The following is a 24,843-nucleotide window of genomic DNA, read 5'->3' on the forward strand; positions in this document are numbered from 1 at the left end:
TCGAGGAATTTTAGTAATCGAGGTACTCGAATCATTCGAGGAATCGTTTCAGCCCTACTGTGCACTGTATTAATGTTCAGTCTTTTTTTAGCTGCATGTGCATCCTTTGTTGCAAATGATGAAGTGTAAACTAAAGGAATGCTGTTGTTGCATTTAAGCCAATATAACATGATTGTTTTCTTATCAAAAAGTAAGAAAGTTGGATCTCTTAATGCATTATTAATCTGCAGAAAGTGCCTATTTTCTTATCCGATTAATCTTCAGATTAACTGATAGAATAATCAATTACTAAAATAGTCGTTACTAGCAGCCATGCTATAATAATAGCCTAATGACATTTTTGCAGCTTCTTGAATCTGGTGAGGATTGTGTCTCCTTGCTTCACATCGTTTTCAATACTTTCAAATTAAAGTTTTGTTTCCGTCCTTAGCAGCTTCTGAGACACGACCTAACCCTAAAGATTCTAATGAAATTCTGTCTTTTGATTCCTCACCCATTACTTGCTGCTTGGCAACGTGAATTGGGTCTAAACTCAATAATACCAGGTTTCATCAAAAGCTGAAGAACATCATATTTTTCAGATAACTCATTAATTTCATAGCAACCCTTCATAACCTTCTCTCACTTTCTTGCCCTACTTTAGAGGCAAACGTTTTTCTATTGAGGCTCAAATGCCACTGAATGTAAAAGAAGTGCAACACAGAGCTCAGTGCAGGGTTGATCAGTGTGGTAATGACACAGTGCAGATTCAGACAACCTACTGATGCACCTACACATGAAGTTATGCAGCAGGGCACAGCAGGGCAGGTAGGTGCTACTACATGGAGGTACCTGCTGTGATTTCACAGCACAAGCAGTATTCAGTATTTACTCAGGTTTTGTACCCGAGTGAAGTTGCACACCTTCTTTAAGTCAAAATAAATTTCTGCCACATGTTTGTGCAACTAAGAATTTAATTTGTGTTGTTACCAAACAAACATGGCGGCAAACAGCTGTGCTACAGAAATATTAGCTGCACAAACTTATCATAATTAATTCATATCAGTTACATTTGGTTTTGTTAAAGAGTGTGTGTATATATGGGGTGTAAACGTTATTAAACTCTTAAAAATTAGAGGGGAAAATTGTTGGTGTGCCTATTCCTTCAAATACATTGATTATAAAAAAGTTATAATGTAATTTATACTTCATAAAAATTTGAAAATAACTTTTCACCATTCTGAAATTTACATAAGTACAACAAGCTTGTTAATTGGCCTCCTGTCTGGTTTTTGCAACTGTCATTATTTCCAAACAGGCAAATTTGTAATCAAATATAAACAATAGTAGCTTTCTTTTTGCTGGTTGGAGGGGAGTGTGTAGCAGCAGTGGGGGTCAGTCTGGTCAGTCTGATGCTAAAAACCTTGCAAACAGTTTGTTGGAAAATTAAAGTCAGTTTGAGACTGGGACATTTTAAAACTCCCTTAAAGCTCATAATTTGTCCACTGAGGGTCCTTCTTCAGTTGTTCAGTCATGTAGGTTCATTGATAAATTCAATATTATGTTTTTAATTTTTGTTGTAAAATACACTATTTTACACAGAAGATCAAACATCAAATGACCAAAAATTATAAATAGTCATAAAATCAAACATTAATTATCTGCGTGGTGTTTTATGCCACTTTTGAGCAAAAAGTAGTGTTTATACACAGAATTCCTGCTTCGTCATTTAGGACAGTTTATATCACAGCTTATTTAGGTTGATGTGTGCTGCAGATTCCTGCATCCCATAAACATACAGGGTGAAGCTTGCTGGGATGCAGCGACACTCAGTATCCATGATGCAGCTCGCCTCCCGTGGGAGTTCACTCACACATTCAAATAAAACGTGAAGCATTGCTGTGTGTATTTTTTTGTATTTAATGTCCGGTAGGTTATCCACAACACTTTCACACTAAGCGGAAACATCACGCTGCTCTGAAAATCCCACACACAATGTTAAATCTTTCTCATGACAGTCAGTCAGCGAATCGGAAAGTTGAGCGCTGCCCCGTCTGAGATTCCCTACACATGTGTCCGGACCTGAACACGAAGCAACAGACCGGGCTACACATCACAACACCGCACCGCTAAGCTCCCTCCGGTAACAGCACACAGGGGAAAACCTTCCCGGTGCCTTGACAACAACTTCCCCCTTCCTTCATTCCGTGAATATGAAGTAATTTTCACTGACAGACACTTCAACACACTCGGTTATGTTTTCAAAGAGCTCGGGCGGGAGAAGTTGACGTCTGGCTGCAGCTAGTGTTAGCTTAGCATGCATCAGCGTCCGGATAGCTAACAACAGAGACGAAAATAACGTTTTATCCCAACGGCAGAGTGTAAGGTGTCACACCGGTCCGCTGCTCCTGACAGGAAAAATGCTTCTAATGTGGATCATATTGGCGCCAACTCACACTTAACCCCTGCATGTTAGCCTGAAAGCTAGTGGTATACAGTCAGCCATTTGTGTTTTACTGTTTATTTCCCCAAAACACGCAAGTAATGCACGCTATCATGCCGCTGGTGGTAAACCACCAGCTAAAACAGACACTGGGAACCCCACAGACTGGAACTGCACGCCACCACAGTGTCTGTTCTCGTTCCGTCCAGCAGCTAACACAAGCTAACGCAATGACAGCAGGCCACGAGTCAACACAGGCTGCCTCATCCTTTCTTTTACTGCCCACAGTCCCGCGTTCCGACGCCCACCGCATTCCCTGGCGCTGCACAGCGGCTCCGTACCTGCACCACCGCATCTGGATCAAGGTTCAACCTCATCTTCCCGCTCTAGAACAAACTGTCGGTAACAAAAACATGAAACCTCTACTTACCTGCACATGATCCGCCATTTTTCTCCATTTCATGCACCTCTCACTCCTCCGCTTATGGGTATGTAAGGAGACAACAGCGCCCCTGCTGGTGGCGGCTCGAAATTCAGTTGTTCGCATCACAAAGTAGGCTCAATGAAACAGCCATAATGTAATGAAGTTGAAGAAATCTCAGTAACAAGAAAACCCACCAATATGTTACGAAACCAACACAACATAACAATAAAGCAGTATATCTTGTCAAATATGACCAATATAAGACTAACTTAATACAGCTATAACAAAGACTACAACACAACAATACCAACAAATAAAACATTAACAATCTAACTCAATTAAGTCAGCAGAGCTTTAAATTTGAAATTGATTTACTCAACCATGCTCCACAATACAAATAATTATTTTTTTTATTGTTTAAGTTAGTTAAAGGTTTTATGTTTTGTAGTCTACCTTTGCCTACCTCGTTCTGTCCATGGCAAATCTCCTTTGTGACAGCAACATTCTGCATGTCCTCCTTTACATTAATAAAACTTTTCTGTAGACTCCATGTTTTACTCCTCTCTGTAGCTCCACTAACAGTTTCCTGTCCTTTCCCCACCTAAAAATCTCTGCACATGTTCTCTCCAAACTGCTCAACTTGAGTTGTACCTCTGATAAACTGCTTTCTAAGCCTTTTCATTTTGTTCATTCCAATTCAATTTACATTTGACTTATTTTTCTTTCACCCTGGTACCTTTCTCTATTCGCTTCTCTCTTCCTTCAGTCTTTTTAATGTCTTTTGTGCTCTGTCTTTTGTGATGTAGACCACAGGTTCCTGTTTCCTTGTCATTTACACATCATTGGTCTTGCTTCCACAGACTTTCATTCCTCCTCTCTCCAGAACATGCAGTGCCTCTTAAAAGTACTCACCCCTTTGGTTGTTTCATCCTTTTTATTGCTCTTATAAATCAGTCATGATTAACAATTTTTTTTATTTACAAAAAATCCATTTGACGTCAAAGTAAAATCTGATTTCTACAAAATAATGGCAAATAAAAATATGTAACATAGAAAAAGTAACTGCATAAATATTCATCCCTGTCCAGACAAATTCTATTTTGGGTTGAGGTCTGGGCTTTGACTGGGCCACTCCTGTCAAAGCCCAATAGAATATACACCATCTGTCTCTGTAGCTTCAGCTTGGATGCTTCAAGTCATTGTCTTGCTGGAAACAAAAATAATTCTCTGAAGTTGTCATTCTCCTGCAGATGGAATTCAACTTTCTTCTTCTTTTTTTTTTTTTTTTAAATTTCAGCAATAAGAGAGTTAAAAGTGCTTTGCACATAATTGGTTACTGTTTACATGGTAACAATCAATAATGAAACAAATAAATATATTTTGTCAAATGTATTCATCAAACTCACCAAGAGTAACCATAATCAAATTTACATCAAATACGTTGATAAAGGTTTGCAGTTTTCCTGAGGTTTGTTCCAGATTTGTGGTGCATAGAAGCTGAATGCTGCTTCTCCATGTTTGGTTCTGATTCTGGAGACCAGAACCACTTCTTTTTTTTTGTTTACAGATTATGTGTCTCATATTATATACTGTAACAACATGGTGACAGTTGTAACAAATATGCAAAAGAAAGAAAAAACATTTTTTATTACATACTTGGTTTTGGTCTTTTGTTGCCATCTTATTTTTTTCTTGGTTTGTGTTGCCGTGATACAGTAAGTTTGTGCCTTTCCTTGTTCTTCAAAACTGAGCAACAAATGATCAGCAAAGAAATCGGGGCCTCCGTTGTGATTGCAGAAGTTTTCACTACATATTGCTTAGTGCTGGTGTTGAAGAGGGGACAGCTCTGCTCAGTGCTAGCCTGTATTGTTAAAGTGCAGTCGGTTCCCATTACGTCTTTTCCATCCTGTTAAATGTCTCAACAGACCTAAAGAATGTGATTTACTTTTCAGCCTTGCCCCAAGACAGTTGCACAGGGTGGACTGTTCGTCATGGTGCCAGGTTATCTGTCAGTCCCTTGAGTCTCTCATACTTCACCCAAAGATGAACAGTCCTCTCGGGGTCAGGTAGTTGAGTGAGATTTGTATTGACACACACCTTTCATAGCCCACCTGGAGACACCCCTCCTGTTTCAGCATATGTCACGACACGCTCTGAGCATATAGATAAAAATTCATGGAGTTAGCACCACATCTTTCTGCAGACAGCCTTCTCCATGGACTACAACTTTGCAATTTCCTTCCAGGTGTCTAGCTAGTTTTTATCCCGCAGAGATATGGATGGACTGTAGCAGACAGCAGCAAAATGTTCCTCTCTGATGAATCCTCCCAGTTGTTTTGGGCAACAGAAAAGCAGACAAAAACGAACACTTCTCAAGCTTCTCTTAATTCTTCCCAAGAAGAAAGCGTGAGATGAAAGGATCCTCCAGTAACTTCTTCTAGCAGTCCAGGAACAATCTGGACTGGACAATTTGGTCATGCCCCGTATAAGGAAAAAGTAAATCAAGAATGTTTGAAACTAGTGAAAATAACAAGTCCTTTCATAATTCTAATATATTTGCTAATAAAGGTGTTGAAACACAAAAACTGGTTTAAATGTCTTCAGTATGACATAAGCGCATCAAAGAAAGAAGAAGCAGTGCTGCAATTAAAAACAAAAAAATCCACTATGCACACTTTTAAATATACATCTTAAATTTTGGTTATTGCATGCTAAAATACATCTTAATTCCTGTAAACTATGAACACTGAAAAGCTTTTGTTGTAAATCAAATCGAAATGTAAATCAAAAATGCCTCCAGCAAGATGATCTTGGATGTACTGGGCAGCAGTTTAGTGTAGCTCCTGTTTTAGCCACTTGGGGGCAGCAAAGAGTAGCCTCTCAGAGAGGCACTGTCGACGCCTCTTCTTTTCCAATTAAAATAACCAGAAGAGACAAGATAAGTCCGACCTAATCAGTAAATATCAAACTGGATGAATATTACTCAGAAACAAACAAAGTGGTTTCCTCTCGTTTGTTAAGCCATCCTGTAATTTCTCTGATAGTCCTCTTTCTGTTCTGATTTAATCTGCAAAGATTAAATCATGGAATCATGAACTGTGGCTTTAGATGAATTCAGGTGCTGAGAATTGTTTATCAACATGTTTGAAATAAACATTTTCTTTTAGAGTAAAAGAAAAAAGTGGAATCAACTTTCCTTCTGATTTATTGACTATGGTGATGTATTATGAATGTATAATGTGTATCATGGTGCTGTGAAGTTTATTACAAATGATGGAGCAGTAGTTCATCACTATCTCTTGTATGCTAAAGTAAAATGGCCATCTCTGCATGTGCATGTTCTACATCAAAATCATAAGGGGTGATTTCGATGTAGAAATCAAAATCACCCATCGATTTCAACATGCTGTGGTTCAAACTGAAAAGGCTTAATGATGTTACTCTTTGCTGTTTTGGCTAGACAGAGCTTCCGGTCTGAAGACTTTTTAAAAGTGAGTGCTCCTCGCATCAGAATAGAAAGGGGGAAGAAAGGTTTTAGATGAAAGTATACCTCATTATCAAAATGGTGGCTGGGCAAAAGGCCAGGATCCAGTAGAGAACAATGATGCAGGTGAGCACATATTAGGATAATTAACATGATGATGGACAGTAACAGAGGAAGGAGGAGATACACAGGTGAAGGGCTGAAATAATAATAATGATGCATAGAATATATATCTATATATATATGTTGTTGTTGTTTAGGCAGTTCAATTCCTTTTCTTCAGGAACTAGAAAAAGAAAAAAAGCAATTCTCCATGGTGTCTGTGCCTTTCCTAATGCTAGCTGCCCTGTTCTCATGGTAGAATCCTTCTAAGGTCACATCGCTCCACTTTAACAGTAGATCCCTCATGTGTAGCACAAACAACTTTTTCACAGAGAAGCTTCGGCTGATCCCACATCAGTCAGACCGTCTGGCTCTGCTCTTCCAGCTGACTAGCCGCCTTCCTGCTGTGTCGGGTTGCTCCGATCTCTTTAACATTTCATCATCACAAAAAGGTTCTTCACTGCTCTCCGTTGCTGTTTGAGGTAAAGCTGCATCTAAATCTGCTCTTTGATGTTCGTCTCACTGTGCCTCACTACTCTGTTTTAGCATAAAGATTCTCAACACTCACACATGCGCATGCACACAAAACTCTGGGCAAACTTTAATTAACCTGAAAATCAACCACAAGCAGAAAGTATTTTCTTTCTGCAGTTCAAAGCAGAACAGGCTGCAGGGGGCATTGTTGCCTCAGACATTAGTGTTTTCAACCATGCAAACACACACACACACACGGTTTCCAGCATGTGTGCAGGTTGGTGTCCACTCACCTGCTGGGTAATTCATTAAAGAACAGAGGCTCTCAGTAGGACGGCAGAAGCAAAGAGCAGGACGTTCTGACATGACAGAAGTCTGCAGATGAAAGCCTGTGGTTTTCCTCACCTGAAAAACATGCTTGCACACCGTTTCTGTTGGAATCATGGACACATGTGATCAGCAAGAGAAAATGTCAGGACATGGGTTGTTTTGGGATTTTTTATTTGTTGATTCTCGTCTCTATCTGGTTCCTTAGTCTCTTTATTTGACTAGACCAGCCTTGTTTCCGCTTTACTTTAGTTCAGTCCTTTCTTAGTTAACCTAGTTTGTGTTATGTGTAGATTCTAATCAGTCATCTGTTCAGTAACCAAGTTCCCCAGTACAGTCATGGCCAAAGGTTTTGAGAATGACAAATATATTTTCACTTGATCTGCTGCCCTCTGGTTTTCATGTGTGCATGTCAGATGTTTTCATCACATACAGAAATACAACTGCAATCATATTATGAGTAACAAAATATTTTATTGACAGAATGAGTTAATGCAGCAAGTCAATATTTGCAGTGTTGACCCCTCTTCTTCAGGACCTCTGCAATTCTCCCTGGCATGCTCTCAATCAACTTCTGGACCAAATCCTGACTGATAGTCCATTCTTGCAGAATCAATGCTTGCATTTTGTCATAATTCCTAGGTTTTTGTTTGTCCACCCGTCTCTTGATGATTGACCACAAGTTTTCAATGGGATTAAGATCTGGGGAGTTTCCAGGCCATGGACCCAAAATCTCTCTGTTTTGTTCCCTGAGCCAGTTACTTATCACCTTTGCTTCATGGCAAGGTGCTCCATCATGCTGGAAAAGGCATTGTTCATCACCAAACTGCTCTCGGACGGTTGGGAGAAGTTGCTCTCAGAGGACATTCTGGTACCATTCTTTATTCATGGCTGTGGTTTTAGGCCAGACTGAGAGAGAGCCGACTCCCTTGGCTGAGAAGCAACCCCACACATGAATGGTTTCAGGATGCTTTACAGTTGGCATGAGACAAGACTGGTGGTAGCGCTCACCTCGTCTTCTCCGAAGAAGCTGTTTTCCAGATGTCCCAAACAATCGGAAAGGGGATTCATCAGAGAAAATGACTTTACCCCAGTCCTCAGCAGTCCACTCCCTGTACCTTTTGCAGAGTATCAGTCTGTCCCTGATGTTTTTCCTGGAGAGAAGTGGCTTCTTTGCTCCCCTCCTTGAGACCAGGCCTTGCTCCAAGAGTCTCCGCCTCACAGTGCATGCAGATGCACTCACACCTGCCTGCTGCCATTCCTGAGCAAACTCTGCACTGCTGGTAGCCCGATCCCGCAGCTGAAACACTTTTAAGAGACGGTCCTGGCGCTTGCTGGTCTTTCTTGGCGCCCTGGAGCCTTTTTGGCAACAATGGAACCTCTCTCCTTGAAGTTCTTGATGAAGTGATAGATTGTTGACTGAGGTGAATCTTTCTAGCTGCTCTTCCCTGTTAGGCCATTTTTGTGCAGCGCAATGATGACTGCACGTGTTTCTTTACAGATAACCATGGTTCACAGAAGGGAAACAATGATGCCAAGCACCAGCCTCTTTTAAAGTGTCCAGTGGTGTCATTCTTACTTAATCATGACAGATTGATCTCCAGCCCTGTCCTCATCAACACCCACACCTGTGTTAATGGAGCAATCACTGAAACGATGTTAGCTGGTCTTTTAAGGCAGGGCTGCAATGAAGTTGAAATGTGTTTTGGGGGATAAAGTTCATTTTCTAGGCAAATATTGACTTTGCAATTAATTGCTGTTAAGCTGATCACTCTTTATAACATTCTGGAGTATATGCAAATTGCCATTATAAAAACTGAAGCAGTAGACTTTGTAGATATTAACATTTGAATCATTCTCAAAACTTTTGGCCACGACTGTAGACACACAAACTGTTCTCAGGCACTGCACACTGAGGAAGTGATTCATTTGATTCAGGTGTGGTTGATCACAGCTAACAGTTACTGGTGACCAATCCTCGAAGGCTGGAGTTACAGGCTCTAGACCGATAATTAAGTATTTTAATACATTTCTTTGACAGGTACTTATTCATAAAACTAGGATCGCCAAATAAATGTTTTAGTTCTGGTTTTGTACCCTACATGCTGACAGAAAAGAGCCTGTCATCTTCCCAGAGAAGAAGAAGAAAAAAATGCTCCCTCAAAATGAAACCATGTAGAATCACCTCTGAGTTTAAACCTCTGAGTTTCCCAATAGCAACTCCTGACAACTGAGGTATGCACTGTCTGAGCTCCACCTTTCTGGTGACAGAAAACCACCCACCAGAAGCCTGCCTGTGTCTGTCAGTATGCCTGTTGCACAGCTGTTAGGCATGACAGAGGTGCAACAGCAGATCAGAAGAGGATCAGCTCCTGGATTCAGGCTGCAGCTCCTGAACATCCTCTTCTGTTTGCTCCTTCACATAATCTGTGGATAAACTAATCAGAACCTTCAGCTGTTTAGATTTCAGTGTCTCATTGCTTAACGTTTATGTGCGTGTGTGTGTGTGTGTGTGTGGGTGTGTGTGTGTGTGTCAGATCTCTGATGGGCCAGCTATTGTTACAGTGCAGAAGTAATAGGCTTCTTGAGTGCATAAGAGCAAAGATGATGTGCATGACTGAGAAATGTTGAACAATTATAATTTTACTCTTTTTCTTATTTTTCATGCAACAGTGTAATTAAATCAACTGAAACTAAAATCCTCAGTGACAGACCAAACTGTAGGAGCTGCTACTTGTAGAAGATAAAATCTAGATTTGATCATCTTTGGTGCTCAGTTATTTTTGAAAATAAATATTTTCTATAGAGAAACATAAACCTTGTGTTCACTTTGTTTTGCTAATAATGTTTTTTTAAGTATTCACTTAATATGTCTTCTCTTTTGCTTTTATTACTTTAAAATATTAACTTAAATATTTCAAATCATCAAACAATTGTAGCAAAACAAAGATTACATGAGTTAGTAAAATACGTTTTTAAAAGATTTTATTTATAAAGTAAAAGCTCTCCAAACCAAACTGGCCCCATATGAACAAAGTCATTGCCTCCTTGCTAAATCAAATTATGCACAGATTTTGGTTCGGCTTAAGTCTGATTACAACAAAAGAGTTATCTCTTAAACAGAACCAGTCTGGCAACATGAAATAGACTGGAAGACCTCACAAACCAACACGTTTTGATCAAAAGCAAATAAACAACAGATGAGACACCAAGTCAACGAGTCATTATCTATCAGTCTGGAAAAGTCATTTTAAAGTCTTTGGATGTTCAGAGAGCCACAGAGAGAAACATCCACATCAACAATGGGGAACCTTTCTGAGGAGCCAGACAAACATGATTACTCCAAAAGCCAAAAGACGACTCATCCAGGACGTCACTTAAGACCAGAACAACATCTAAAGCTCTGCCGCCGTGGCTAAGGTCAAAGTTCAAACAACAAGAGACTCGCTCTGACTGTTCCAAGGCCAAAACCACAGCTGACCAAAAAGAACACAAAGACCTGTCTCACATTTTACAATGTCTTGATAACTTTGGGGAAAATATTCTGTAGATTGATTTAGAAAACACACAATAATGATAGAGAGAGCTACAAAAAATGTTTGACGTTGGTTAAGCTACTTATTATAGTCTAAATAGAGGAGAAGATGGGAAAGAAAGTCAGGTCCAGATGTTCATTAGACTGTAACAAACACATTGCACTGCACAATGAGCACACAGTTCCACCCTGCTCCGCTCCCATCAGTCACACATCCCAGATTAGCCTGGTAAAAACCAGCCTGTAGTTCTACACTTTGCTTCATCCAGAGAGTCTGGGCTCTAGTTGCTGAGGAATGATTGCTTCCTGAAGGCGTGGGCATCTGGCTAATCCCACATGACAAAATCTGAAAATGGGAGAAGTTACACTGCTTGCTCTAATGATAGTCTAAAAACAAAAACAGTTTACTGCTTAATTAAAACAATTTGTTTTGTATTCCCTGTGCTTAAAAGCAAGGCAAATATTTTCTGTCTTTGACAGTTTTCCTTTTTTTTTTGTCAATGTGATGGAATAATCTGGCAACCATCCATCATTTGATAGATTATACACACCTGACCACTTGGGAGCAGATGTGTGGACAGTTTCAACTTTATTCACAGAGAAAATCGCAGAGATCACTTTATCAACAAATAGAACAGAACAATAAAACAATTTCCATCACAGTATCATCTCTGATCTGGACACTATCTGAGAGCTGACGGCAGCATGTTGAAGAGCTACGGACCAGAGACTTTGGAGCGGATCTAGAACAGCTGAACCACGGCTATGAAGAGTCTTGCCAACATCTGATCATTTCAACTGGTGAAATATTATCTTTCAAAACGTCATCACTGCAGAGAAAAGTTAAATATATTCAGTTTGATGATGACACAATGTGCATTTTCTCTTCCACTTGTTGAATATTGATTAAGCAGAATAAAAATGAAATGCAATTAGATATCATGAGCACCATCTAAAAATTTGATGGGAAAAAATAAACTGACAGAATCTTTTTTTGACACAGTTTATTAAAGGGACGAACAACAGAAAACTCTACAGCGACCTCCAATCCAAACTGGAATTTATTTTGATTATTTGTTTTGTTGTTTTTTGGGGGGATCAGAAAATAACTCATTGGTGTTTTATCTCTACCATATTGTATCAAATCAGAGTACTTCACTCTGGTATTGGGCCTGGAGCATCACTAATTTATATGCAAGTCTGGACAATCCCAATTAACATAGGACATTCAGCTGGCCCCTCCTCCCCTCTAGAAACCGGTTTGAGCTCATCCTGGGATTAAACAGCTACCAGATGCAAATGCAGGTGAAAGAAGCCATGCCTTTTGTTATTTCCTCCTTTGAGAGATCACCTTTCGTCTTATTGGTGTTACTGGTGAGGGGTAGTTCTCCCAAAACCTCTTAAAGTGGCTGACCACAATCTCTTTCATGAACATCTGCTGTTTGTCCTTCCAAAGATACAGAGCATGAAACACACATAAACATACACTGACATTTAACTATACAGTTTTGGGCCACATGGAGGCTTGTAACATGTTCTGGAGACAAATTAAGTTTCATAAGCATGATTCCTATTGATCTTGGTTAATTCAAAGAAATCACATCGTCTAAACTGTTTCTGTCAGCCCACAGGAAAGGATTTTGTAGAGTTTGAACATGACTGTACTGTAAAAATATTCATATGTGTGAGAATGATTTGAATAAAGACCATATGTGGACATTCAGGACACGCTTCATATATCTAATATCTACACAGTTCACACCGTACTTCAACATTTATATTTGTTATTACTGCCAATTTGAAAACTTATAATAATCCCCTAGTACTTTAAGTGCAGCCATGTCATGTCACAGAACCATCAAGATGAGTTGGTGAATGTAGCATGAAAGAATCCACAGAAAGCAGAAAAAAGCTTTGACAAACTTAAAAATCTTTAAATGTACATACAGTCACTGTTATGCATTTATTGTAATAATGTACTTCAGTGATGTCACTGAGGGCCAAATGAGCAATATTGTGGCCCTCAAAGGGCCAGTTGTAACTGTATGACAGGTTATATGTTACTAAATGCAATGTCATATAAAGTGAATGTAACTAACACATGAACACGATATATTTCTGTATTTAATTATTTCTGTAATTACTAAATTTAAATGTTACATAATTTTGAGTAGCTTAGCTGGAGTTGAGATAAATGAGTCGTCCTTTTCATCCTCAGCTCCAATCCAATCAAGTTAGAATCATTACTTGTTGATTCAAATGCTTGTACTTTTATCCGTTTGGTATTTGTAAAAACTGTTTTAGATTATAATGTTTTTGTGGGTACCAAACACGTTCAGGTTGAAATCAGAGAACTTACAATAATGAAAGTAAAACATTGCATCTAATTCCTCTTTAAACCTCTCATGGCCACATTTGACCTGTGGGCCTTCAGTTTAACACTTGTGATGTAGATAAGGCACCCAGTCGTTTGCTTAATGCAGATGGTGAGTACCACCATTTAAAAACAAATGCAACCATTCACTCTTTTGTTCTTTCGAATGTCCTGGATTCTGAGAGGACTGCATATAAGCTGGGCTCCTTGCAGAAAGAGACATTCTTCTTCAGAAGGACAGAACAGACCTCACATTTTCTACTGTTTTTACTTGAGATTTTTGAGGATCTGTTGGAATTGATGAGCACAGCCACATTTGAGAGGACAAAACTCAAACTCAGATTTCTTTCAACTGTTTTTTGTTGTTATTTTGTCTCTTCTGTTGATCACTTTGCAACATTTTGGACACAAAAACCAGCTTGTAGATTTTTCTGCTCTTTGTTTTGAGCTCATAACAACAGGTAAGTTTCACACTTTACCAAATTCATCACTTGTATTTAGTATGTAAAGCAAAAATACCAAGATTTGTATCTTTTCATTCACCCATGTTAATAAGCTTTTGTTGCCTTTTGTACAGTCATTTTCAATCAAGCTAAGGTTTTAAGACACTGTACCATGTCTAATATATATTTTAATTTTCACAGAAATAATGAATCCCAAAGGAGTTTGTCCTGAAGAGGAAGCCTTGCACTTCATTGCTTCTGAGAAGGACAAAGACATATTTCAGAAGAAATTCATCAGTGAAGACAAAGGTATGCTTTTGTTTGAGAATATAGTGTTTTCTGTTTAATACTCTGAAGCAGGTTCTACTTTTAAAGAACCTTATCTGGGTTAGTGTGATGTACGACACTGAGCTGCATATTGCTGCAGTCTGTGTTTATTATCTATATTAGAGATGTGCCGATCAGGTTTTTTCCTGCTGATTCCGATCACCCAGGAGGGCCGATCACCGATACTGATCACATAATTATTATTTTTTTAATCATAAGCACTACTGGTTACATTATGTGGAAAAAGGAACCATGAATTCACCTTAATTTAGATATAAAACTTGTTTTTAATAACTTTTTCCAAGAAAAAAAACAGGCATTGTACAAGTTGTACTGCTATCGGTAATACCATCTTTAACAGACTGAAACCATATGAAGGCTCTGAAGAGGCTAAATAATGCAAAAAGTCCAAATAAAACCTCTCAACATTGCCAAAACATTCAAGTATAAAACTTAACATTCAAAGGCAAAAACAGGTTCCATTACAATAAACAGTCCTGAGTTACTGAATGAAAACTTCCTGTTAGCATGGCGGCTAGCTGATTACTGCTAGCTCTGATTGGCTGTTTCTGACTGAGCGGAGTAATTATGCAGAACATCGATTCTTTTTTCAGAGATTATCTGTCTCATGTTAGGTCAGTGAAAGTTTTAGTATGTATGCAATTTTTTTTTTAAGTTAGATGCTCAGCTTTAAACAGGTTCGGTGTGAGAGTCACTACCAGGTGGAGCAGAAGCGAAGCTCCGTCTGTCAAATATTACTACCTGTAGCGTAGCAGCGGTTCAACAGCGGGAGCAGAACCAGCGTCTTACATCGCAGCTCGAAGACTTAAATAACTTTTCCCGTTATTTGTTTAGCTTTCTGACCGTCATGCTAATCCGGGTGAGTGTTTGTAGCTGTGCGCTGCTTTACCTACTGTCTGATCACTTCATATGTCTTTTTTTACTGCAGTGAGCCTCGATGTAGCCAAACTCCGTCAAGTATGGCATTGTTTTTATGCCATATTAGATTCGTCGTGTTGATGCGTTTTGACCTGCTTCACCCCACGAGTTTAAATTTTCCGCCGCAACACGCAAACTTCCCCATTCACTCAGTGCGTTATAGTTCCACATCACTTAGGATTTGTTGCCGCGCGTTTGCGCAGAGTGAAGGAAAGAGGAGACCAGCTGCACAGGCAGGCTGTGAAATGAGATGCAGGTTTGTGTGATCGGTGGCCGATCGATCGGCACAACTCTAATCTATATAACTATTATATGCTCTTAAGGTTCAGCCGATTTGAAGTCGCAGTTCAACATTTGGGACTGTAAATGCGAAGCTCAATGAAATCCTGATCGTGTTTTTCAGGTTATGGAGTTATTGCCACCAAAAACATTGAGCCAGGAGAATTCCTGCTGGAGTATGTTGGAAGACATATCACTGGGTCTGAGGGAGAGGACCTGTACAAAGAGTACTCTGCTGAAGATGCAGCATTTTTGTATTTCTACAACTTCCAAGAACAAAACTTCTGGTAAATACAATTGCATGAACGTCCAAACTTTGAATCTAAGCCCAGAAATAAGTATAATTTATCTCTTTTTTTCCAGCATTGATGGCAGTAAAGAAACAAGACTTGGAAGATTCATTAATGATGACCACATCAAGCCAAACAGCAAAATTAAAATTGTAAGTAACACAGTCGGAAGTCACTCTGTGTTAATTTAGTAACTGTTTCATTTAACAAACAAATTGACTGAAATAATTTGTGTCTGTACCTATGTGACCAACAGGTATTGGATGAACAACAAAAACCACATCTGTGTGTATTTGCAATCACAGAAATTCTTGCAGGAGAAGAAATCGTCTACGACTATGAAACCCCCAACTGTCAATGGCGACAGGTATTGACAGTATATAATACATATATATTTTATTCAAAGCATGCTTTATCAAATGTCATGCATCTCAGGTATTACCTCTTCATCTCTCATTTTTACTATATTGTTAATGAGCTTTAAGTGGCATAAATGTTTGTAAACATGTTTAAACTCAAAATGTAACAACACTGTCAAAGGTAAAAACAAACCAAATTCTGCATAATAATGTAATGCTGTAATTGTCCTTTTTTTTAGAAGACAACTTCCTTCTCTTCTAATGAACACATGGAAAAGAAGGTAAAGATTTGTGGAAGTTTTTTCTTCATCTTTATATAACATTTTCCTATTATATTTCCCCTGTAGCAGAAAGATAATACATAAGATAATTGGTACTCTATTGTCTCATTGTTTGTTTTGCTTAATTTTGAAGGAATCCCGATGGAAGAGCTCACTAGAAAACCTCAAGTCTGAGTCTGGCGTGATGGAAATTGATGGCCTTGTAATCAATCCAAACATAAAGATTGCAAGTGGATGCAATGGACCAGAAGTCTTTCCAGGATTCTTCTGCAATGGCCCTGTGGCAGTCAAGCGATTTCCTAAGCATATCAACAAAAGCCAATTGAAAATAGCTAACTTTCTGTGTTCAGACAGATTAAAAACCAAACATCTGTTGCAGCCCCTTACTGTGATTGAAGACACTTACTTGGCCTATTTAGTCCTTCCTCTTTGTGAATATAATCTCAAAGACCTGATCGAAAATAAGGATTTTCCTGAGAGACAAAACCTGACTGAGCAGTGGAGACTGGGAATCTGTGAGGAGTTACTGCTGGGACTTCAGGAACTGCACTCACATGGAATGTTGCACGGAGATCTGAGGCCTGAAAACATCCTGTTTGGTAAAGGAAACTTAATGGGCAAACTGTACCAGTCATTTTATTCACAAATGTTGATCATTAAAATGCTAATTTTGATTAAATTATGTTTTGATATTTGTATAATTAAAGATATTTTATTTGTCTACAGATATCAACAATAAAATGTGTATTGGAGACTTTGGAGCAAGCAGAAATCTGGATCCTGCAGACACTGCATCATTTTCACTAACAGGTGGAACTTTGTCCTGGGCCAGTTATGAGGATGTTGGAGTTATAAAAAGCAAATACAAGAAGGAGTCAGATATCCAGGTGTGTTGAACTTAAAATGCTCATTTAATTGTATACTAGACACTAGGATTGTTTGTTGAGCTATGATTTTGTTCAATCATTAGCAAGTGTTTGGATTAGAATAATAATAACATTCATTATTATTATTCACTTTGCATAGTTTGACCTTGAGGACATGGTTTTAATATAATCTGTTACATTTTAGGTAGCGGGATGCTTGATGCATTACATCCTGACAGATGGACAACATCCCTTTCAAACTACAACCCCATACTTCAGTGATCCCATCGGGCTGACTCTTAACATCAGAATGGCCAACTTCACTCTTCAGTGTGAGGAAAGATGGAGTGGGCTAAAAGACATCATTACCCGGATGCTGAGCAGATCACTTGAAGAACGTCCCACCATTGAAGAATCTCTTAAGGCTGTAACGTGTAAGTAGCATTGGTTTAAATATAATTTATAACTTTATGGGCTGGGAAACATCTTAAATTAAACATGAAAACTGATGAACCCTATTTTGTCTTATTTACAGGTTTGCCACATCAGTCTGATTATACTGGAACCACAAACAACACTGGGCTTGATAATCAAAAAGAAGTAAGTCATTGTTTTCCAGTAGTGTAGGGCAATATAAGTTTACTTTACTGTAAGACACTTAACATCTTTCACTGAAGAAATTTTATCTGACTTTTAAATCCATATTTAATACTTACTTTTATTGTCATTTATATTCATTAATTCGCTGCTTTTTGTTATTATTACAGGATGGAACCCATACAACAAATTACGGGCCTGAAACTTTAGCTGAGACGGACATTGCAGAGAGTACTGACAACGATCTGTTTGACATTTCTGACTGTAACCCATTGCTTTCATCTTCTGTGATGGAAGAGGAAGAGGAATTTTCTGAGTTTGAAATGGTAATAAAGGATTTAATGATATAAGCAGCGGTGAAGAAAATCATAACTATGTATAAAGAAGTGGTGTGAGTATGATATTCTCTTCTTTGCAAAGTAATTAATAAGCTATCTTTTTTTCAGACCGTCGAGGAAGAGGGTTCCCGTTCTCTGGTAATGTCAGATGAAAAAGTAGATGACAACTCACAATCAAAGGAAGAAGAAACTACTGAACGTGAAGTAATCCTCAGAAAAACACCTTCTAAAACTCAACAGAAGTCACATGGCAGTAACTCTCAACAACATAACGTCACAGTAAAAACATCTTCAAACACTTCACACCATCGTGTCTATGACAAGAAAAATTATTGTTTTTACTGTGGAAAGCCTTACGCAAAAATCACAAGACATCTGAAGCAGAAGCATTCAGACCAACCCGATGTGGCCAGGGCACTTGCATATAGGAAAGGATCAAAAATGCACTCCTTGCTTTTGACCAAAGTAGCAAACATGGGAAACTATCAACACAACTGTTCTGTCCTGTCCTCTGGGGAAGGACAAATCATCCCAAAAAGGCAAGCAACATGTGAGGTAGCTGCAACGAACTACCTACCTTGCAAGTTTTGCTTTGCTATGTATGTGAAGACAGATCTCTGGAGACACCTCAAGCGTTGCAAACTCCGAGGGACAGAAGCTAGCATCGTGACAAGAAGAGTTCAGACAAGTTCTTCCATGATGTTACCCATGAATACTGTGATTTCCACTGGACTTAAAACGGTTCTCCAGGAAATGACGTATGACAATATCACGCTGTTAGTAAAGGCCGACTCCCTCATTATTTCTCTGGGTGAGAGAATGTTCCTCAAAAATGGAGAAGTTGGACGCCATCGAGCAGACATCAGAAATAAGATGAGGGAACTTGCCAGGCTTGTTCTTGTTGCAAGAGACATTGACAAGGACGTTGTCTTTTTGAAGGACTTGATCTGCCCAAGAAAATTCAACACTGTCCTTGAGGCTGTAAAACAGATGACTGGGTTTAATGAATTATCGAACAGATTCGCAGTGCCCTCAACAGCACTAAAACTGCGCCATTCTCTTGTGAAAGTGTCGTACATTTTGCAAGGAGAGGCGCTGCGTGTACAGGATGATGATTTAAAATCAAAAGCAGAGCAATTTGTCAAGTTAATAGAACTGGATTGGTCAACACATGTGTCATCCAATGCCCTGAAAACGCTTTACCAGAAGAAATGGAATCTGCCGCAAATACTGCCTTTGTCAGAAGACATCAAAAAGCTCCAGGACCATCTGAAAAGCCTTGAGGTAGTCTGCAAAAAAAATCTCATTGATCAACCAACAGCAAAATCATGGAGTGAACTCGCTCAAGTCACTCTGACACAGCTAATACTGTTCAATCGCCGTCGTGAAGGAGAAGTTTCAAGAATGGAACTCAACACATATTTACAAAGGAACCAACACGACATGCATGATGAAGTTTTGGAGAGCCTTTCAAAGTTTGAAAAAAAACTTTGTGAGAATCTCGCCAGAGTAGAGGTACGGGGGAAAAGAGGCCGCAAAGTGCCTGTTCTGTTCACAACAAATATAAAACAGTCTGTGGAACTTCTGATTAAAACTAGAGAAGAGGTTGGCATTTCCCCCACCAATCCCTACATTTTTGCTCGTCCATTTTATGGCTCCCAAGGGAACTTTCGTGGATGTGACAGCTTAAAACGGTTTGCTGAAAGCTGCGGAGCTAAACAACCACAGAATCTCACATCAACCAAACTACGAAAGCATATTGCCACAGTTTCACAGCTCCTAAACCTGCAAACTCACGAACTAGACCAGCTGGCAACTTTCATGGGACATGATATTGAGGTCCACAGGGAATTTTACAGACTGCCTGAAGAAACACTCCAAGTGGCAAAAGTCAGTAGACTTCTTTTTGCTCTGCAAGGTGGAATGAGTAAATTCAAAGGGAAATCTCTTGAAGACATCACACCAAACATCAACTGTAAGTGAAAGATTTCAAAATGTATTTTCTTTTTATGAAATGAAGCAAATTTTATATTTTTTATTTTGTTAAAAAAATAGATGTGCTTAAGTATTTACTGTAAACATTTTGCTGCAGCTGAGGAGAAGTCTAGTGACTCAGATTCAGATGTTCAGTCTGAAGGGACTCCCATCAAAAAGAGTCAAAAAGGTAACATTTTCCTCTGTTTACTACTGTAACGGAAAAGAAAAAAAATCTATCCACTTAATGAAGTATTTTTTAAATGATCATGCCACTTCAATCTGATGTAAACATTTAATTGCTAACTATGTTTTTCAGAGACTTCAAAGGGTAAAAACCGTGAAGAAAGCACTGCATCATGCACGTCAACTGGGGGCATTAAAATATCGCCAAAGTCGCCAAGTAAAATAGGTATGTTGTTCAATTCACTCCATGGGATACTGTTTGCAGTATTAAAAATAGTAAAGAAGCTGATCCTCAACCAGATCACTCCGGCCCCAGGTCGGGTGCCTCCCTTCCCATTACCTCTGAATCCCAACACCAGAGTGCTAATCCTAAATCAGCTGCCTACAGTCTTTGACTGTTTGCAAAATATCTCTGCAGATGGAGAAATCACATACAATGTGCAAGATTTCTCTTTTATTTACAGGAATTATAGTATGCATATAATGGAACAAAGTCTCTCCCTCTCCCAAATGGGGGATTGGTTTACGACCTATTGATAAAATCTCAAATAGTTTTGCTGGAAAATTCCACACAGCATCACATGGGAGTCACATTCTGCTGACTTTCTAACATCAAAGAGATTGGGCTGACCCCTTGTGGACCAGGAAACAATGGGTACCTGCAGCATTACCATTTGACTGTGGGGTGTGAAACCAGGAAAACCTGCGTGAAGCCAGCAACATTCCCTTTTACTCCAGTGTTTATATGAAAACTCTTGACTTTTATTTACCAGAGTTGGTGTCAAGCGATTTTTATTAATCAATTTATTAATTTTCCTCCTTCTTTTACATACAGGGAAATCCAGAAGACCTTGGTCAGACACTGAAAGAAAAGTCATCCACCAGCATTTCAAGGACTTCTTGAAGAAACTGAAGATCCCTGGCAAAGTGGACTGTCAAAAATGCTTAAATAATAATCAGATCCTAAAGGATAATGAAAGAGACTGGAAAGCAATAAAATATTTTATGTACAACAAAATTGCAGCTATAAAGAAGAGCTAATAACAGTAAGGTCAGGAATGATTGGGAGCTAAATTCTGGTACTTCACATGATGGACTATCAATGTGAACCACCTGGATACTGGGAGCTCACATTATGGTAGTCCATGTAAATGGATCATCAGCATTTTGAATTTAAAATGTGAGTGGTGGAGGCAGAGGACTGATCATCATGAGCCTGGTTCTGATAGAGGCTTCTTCCTGTTAAAAATGAGTTTTTCCTTGTTGTGCCCTGAGAGAACATTTGTTGGGACTTGGCTAAACTGAATTGAATTGTTGTAGTTAAGTTAATTCCTTCTCTGCCAGGTCCTAATTATTATTATTATTATTATTATTATTATTATTATTTGCTTATTTTTTTCTGTTCTTTTATTATTATTGTTTTTTCTAATCAGTTTAAAAGTTCTATTACTGAAGGTGCAAAGACTGTACTACTGCACAGGTTATGAGAATCTTCATTTGACAATCTGTCTTGATAGTTTATTATGTGAAAAGCCATTTGTGCAGTAAAAGCATGCGAGTAACTCCCAGCTTATGATTACGTGATTGCATGTAGTTCAAAGTATTTCAATAAAATTTGACTTAAAATACAAACCCATCTGCATTTGGGCACTTCTTTCTTGAGATTTACTGATTGCAAAAGCTGGATAAATGTAAAATCAAAAAAACCAAAAGCATACGGGGTTAATTGTAGTATTATTCTTTTTTCATTCAGCAATTTTGAACTGTGCATATCATTTTGTGCTACTTATGTCATACAACAGCCATCCTTGTCATTCCATATAAACCAAGTGTGGTCCTTTTCAACAAATCAGCAAAAGATGTATTCAGATAAATATAGATTAACTCTTGTGTCTAGAAATGGGGTCCAACCGACCCAACACATGTACAACTTGTATCATTTGCCATAGTCCTCTGTTTGCCTCAGTCCTTGCACACACAAGGGTTAAGACAACAAGTATGTAAAATATACTACGCATGTTTAAAATGTAGACATCTGTTGATATGCGTCTCTCACAGGTAGTGTTGTAGCACTCGAGACCACTTTTTGATGGTCTCGGTCTAGTCTCGGACTCGACCTCCTTTGGTCTCCGTCTTGTCTCGGGCGCTGAGAACTCGTGAATTTATTACAAGACCGGTCAAGACCACAACTGTGGAAAAATCACTAGATTGAGAAATATACCGATTAAAATCCAAGCAATAACGTGACGTAATAATTACGTGTTTCTGTTTCCACTGTCCACTGTTTCACTCATATGCGGGACTTCAAACCCTGCACAGTGGTTTTCTCTGAGTGGCAGATGTCTGTCTAATCGTTAGTAATAGATTCCTGCTACATAAATAATCAGAAATTCGATGGCGACGACATGTTTAGCAGCGGTTCGCTTTGACAAACGGTGGACTACTTCTAAATTTTATCATCACTTAGAAAAGAAAGGTAGACATCACGTCTGTGGACGTGATGTTAGTGAAGCTAGCTGTGCACGAACAAATTGTATGAAAAAAGCTGTCACTCACTGCGCTGAATGCGGAGGTGTTGACTGATGTGTCACATGTATGGGACAATGCTGTGACCAAAGTCTGACATTCACTAACGATCCGATTCTTCCGAATGGCTCTTTACTAAGAACGATAGGACTGGAGCCTCACTGAGAGCCGTTCTTTGTTCTTGTAATGCTCTGCGTACACTGCAGTAGGTATTATTATTTTATTTAATTATACTGATATTTATTTAGCTAGTGAGTAAGTAAAACACAAGAACGGAAGAGCACGCAGTGCATGCTCATTGCTCTTTGATTGTTTTGGTCACCTGTCTTGGTGGCAGATATTACAGCACTGTGCTGCCTGGCTTCATGTAGCGGGACAGAAAGTGAGAACAGTCATGGTGCTCACCTTGTACTTAGTTACTTCTTGCTTTTTGCTCCTTGGTCAGAGTTCATAGTTGAGTGTTGTTTACCGTTAGGACATTACCTTAATTACTATGTTTAATGGCACAGACAGAGGTGGTTTCTGACATGGGCAGAATGGGCAACTGTCTAGGATGTTATCTTGTTAGGGATGGCACAAGACCTCCATGGATTGTGGCACAGACATGGAAGGAAAGAAGAATTAAGAGTTTGAATTGATGATGATATTGGTTAAATTTATTTAAGCTCTAAGCATTTAATGTCTAGGTGTTTTTATGAGAATATGAATCTTTCAGATCAATTTAAGAAGCAACTTTGATCATATTTCACATTTTATCATGTCATGTAGCACGGGGTGCTGATCTTGGTCTTGACTTGGTCTCAATTTCCCTCGGTCTTGGTCTCAGACCCTAAAAGTCTTGATGCACTCCAGTCTTGGTCTTGACTTGGTCTCGGATAATATATTCTCATCTGTAGTAATACTCAGGAGTTAGAGGCTTCGCGGACCCATTAGACAGAGAGCTGGGAAGCACATCTCCCTCCTCTCAGAATGGGAAGCAGAGAGAGAGAGAAGAGGGGACGGGGGTGTTGCGCAACAACAGTGGTCTTGACTATAACTCTAGCTTGCAGGTCTGTAACTTTTTTAAAAGATGTACGAATCTTGTACTTCTTCACAACTGAGTAAAACACTAATGAGGTCTTTAGCAGAACTCCCTGAAAACTCTGGATCACTGCAGTTAGGAAGTGATTTATAGGTATTTGATCACTCGCACCAGGAATGGACATCTACGACTCAACTCGCAGCACTCTGACCTCGAGAGGCCTATTTGAGGAGTATGATGGATTCATGGATGCTAATGATGATGACAAACACTACTTTGTGGAGCCTGTGTCATCAATGTAAATACACCCACTTTACTTTTACATATATTTATGTTAGTATGTAAAAGCCTCATTCAGGCACATGTGTGTTTAACATGTAGCATGTGTTATGATCCATGTTTCTGTGTGCCGGCCCTCCAAAACCTCCAGCCGGCCTTCCTGCCGGCAGTGTTGTGGTACTCGAAGTTGGTCTTGGTCTCGAGACTGGTCTTAAGACCATTTTTTGATGGTCTCGGTCTCGTCTCGGACTCGACCGCATTTGGTCTCGGTCTTGTCTCGGGCTCTGAGGACTTGGCATTTTATTTCAAGACTAGTCGAGACCGCAACTGTGAAAATACCACTAAACGTACAGCATACTGTCCACTTTATTTGTTAACATCTTTGTTTTCAGTGGATGCAAAACGCACCGATTAAAATCCAAGCAACTACGTGTTTCCCCCCCCTCCTGCTCCCCTCCCCACCTTTCACTCGCACGCGGCGCTCCAGGACATGCGCAGTGGTTTTCTCTCAGCGGCTGAAAATGTTTGTCTAATCATCAGTAATATAATAGTGCTGCATAAATAGTAAGAAATCCGATGGCCACAGCGAACTCAACATCGCTTCGCTTTCACAGACGGTGGGGACAACGTCTAACTTTTTTCGTCACTTAGAAAAGTAGCTCAAAGAAGGTAAGCTCCGTTAACGTGATGTTAGCAAAGCTAGCTGTACAGAGACACATAAGCTGAATTATTGTGCGGAGGTGTAGACTGACTTGTCGCATATATGGGACAACGCTATGTCCAAAAGTCTGCAATATAGTGAGGTGACATTCAGAAACAGTCGATTCTTCTCCACGGCTCTTTACTTATTAGATAGGACTGGAGTGTCACTCACTGATAGCCGTTCTATCAGATTACTATACGCTGTCAGAATAGCATACATGCAGTGAGTACCATGCCTGCGCATGCGCATTAAGAAGTCCGACCGTCAGAGGAGTTGTCAGTTCACCATATGCA

At 39.3% G+C, this 24,843-nt stretch overlaps 3 protein-coding genes and 1 long non-coding RNA gene across 7 annotated transcripts in view; 3 read left to right on the top strand and 1 right to left on the bottom strand.

Moving 5' to 3' along the window:
- Positions 1-2,953, bottom strand: part of xpo7 (exportin 7) — a 26,405-nt gene extending 23,452 nt beyond the window's left edge. For 3 of the 4 annotated variants that reach the window (XR_001658729.1, XR_001658728.1, XM_007572735.2), the window contains exon 1: positions 2,853-2,953. Coding sequence is in view for 2 of the 4 variants with exons in the window: in XM_007572735.2 (XP_007572797.1) it covers positions 2,853-2,885 (33 nt within the window). In the remaining 2 variants the exon portion in view is untranslated. Of the gene's footprint in view, positions 1-2,763; positions 2,815-2,852 lie in introns of those variants that run through there. The other variant, XM_007572734.2, reaches the window with a different exon arrangement.
- A 4,723-nt stretch (positions 2,954-7,676) lies between these two features.
- On the top strand, positions 7,677-8,256 carry LOC107833009 (uncharacterized). Its single transcript, XR_001658721.1, has 2 exons — positions 7,677-7,972; positions 8,042-8,256. It is a non-coding gene; the product is annotated as an uncharacterized LOC107833009 (long non-coding RNA).
- A 5,532-nt stretch (positions 8,257-13,788) lies between these two features.
- On the top strand, positions 13,789-17,562 carry LOC107833008 (probable serine/threonine-protein kinase irlF). The gene is made up of 9 exons (XM_016661004.1): positions 13,789-13,894; positions 15,255-15,417; positions 15,494-15,572; positions 15,677-15,787; positions 16,019-16,060; positions 16,194-16,659; positions 16,787-16,947; positions 17,132-17,360; positions 17,462-17,562. The coding sequence occupies exons 1-9, from the start codon at positions 13,792-13,794 to the stop codon at positions 17,551-17,553; spliced, it is 1,446 nt and encodes a 481-aa protein (XP_016516490.1). The 5' UTR covers positions 13,789-13,791; the 3' UTR covers positions 17,554-17,562.
- A 144-nt stretch (positions 17,563-17,706) lies between these two features.
- On the top strand, positions 17,707-21,374 carry LOC107833010 (uncharacterized). Its single transcript, XM_016661005.1, has 5 exons — positions 17,707-17,849; positions 17,970-19,836; positions 19,954-20,025; positions 20,155-20,247; positions 20,857-21,374. Exons 1-5 carry the CDS (start codon positions 17,814-17,816, stop codon positions 21,060-21,062), a joined length of 2,274 nt encoding a protein of 757 aa, XP_016516491.1. The 5' UTR covers positions 17,707-17,813; the 3' UTR covers positions 21,063-21,374.
- The last annotated feature ends 3,469 nt before the right edge of the window (positions 21,375-24,843 follow it).

The sequence above is a fragment of the Poecilia formosa genome, unplaced genomic scaffold (genome assembly GCF_000485575.1).
Source record: "Poecilia formosa unplaced genomic scaffold, Poecilia_formosa-5.1.2 Scaffold307, whole genome shotgun sequence".
Taxonomy (NCBI): Eukaryota; Metazoa; Chordata; class Actinopteri; order Cyprinodontiformes; family Poeciliidae; genus Poecilia; species Poecilia formosa.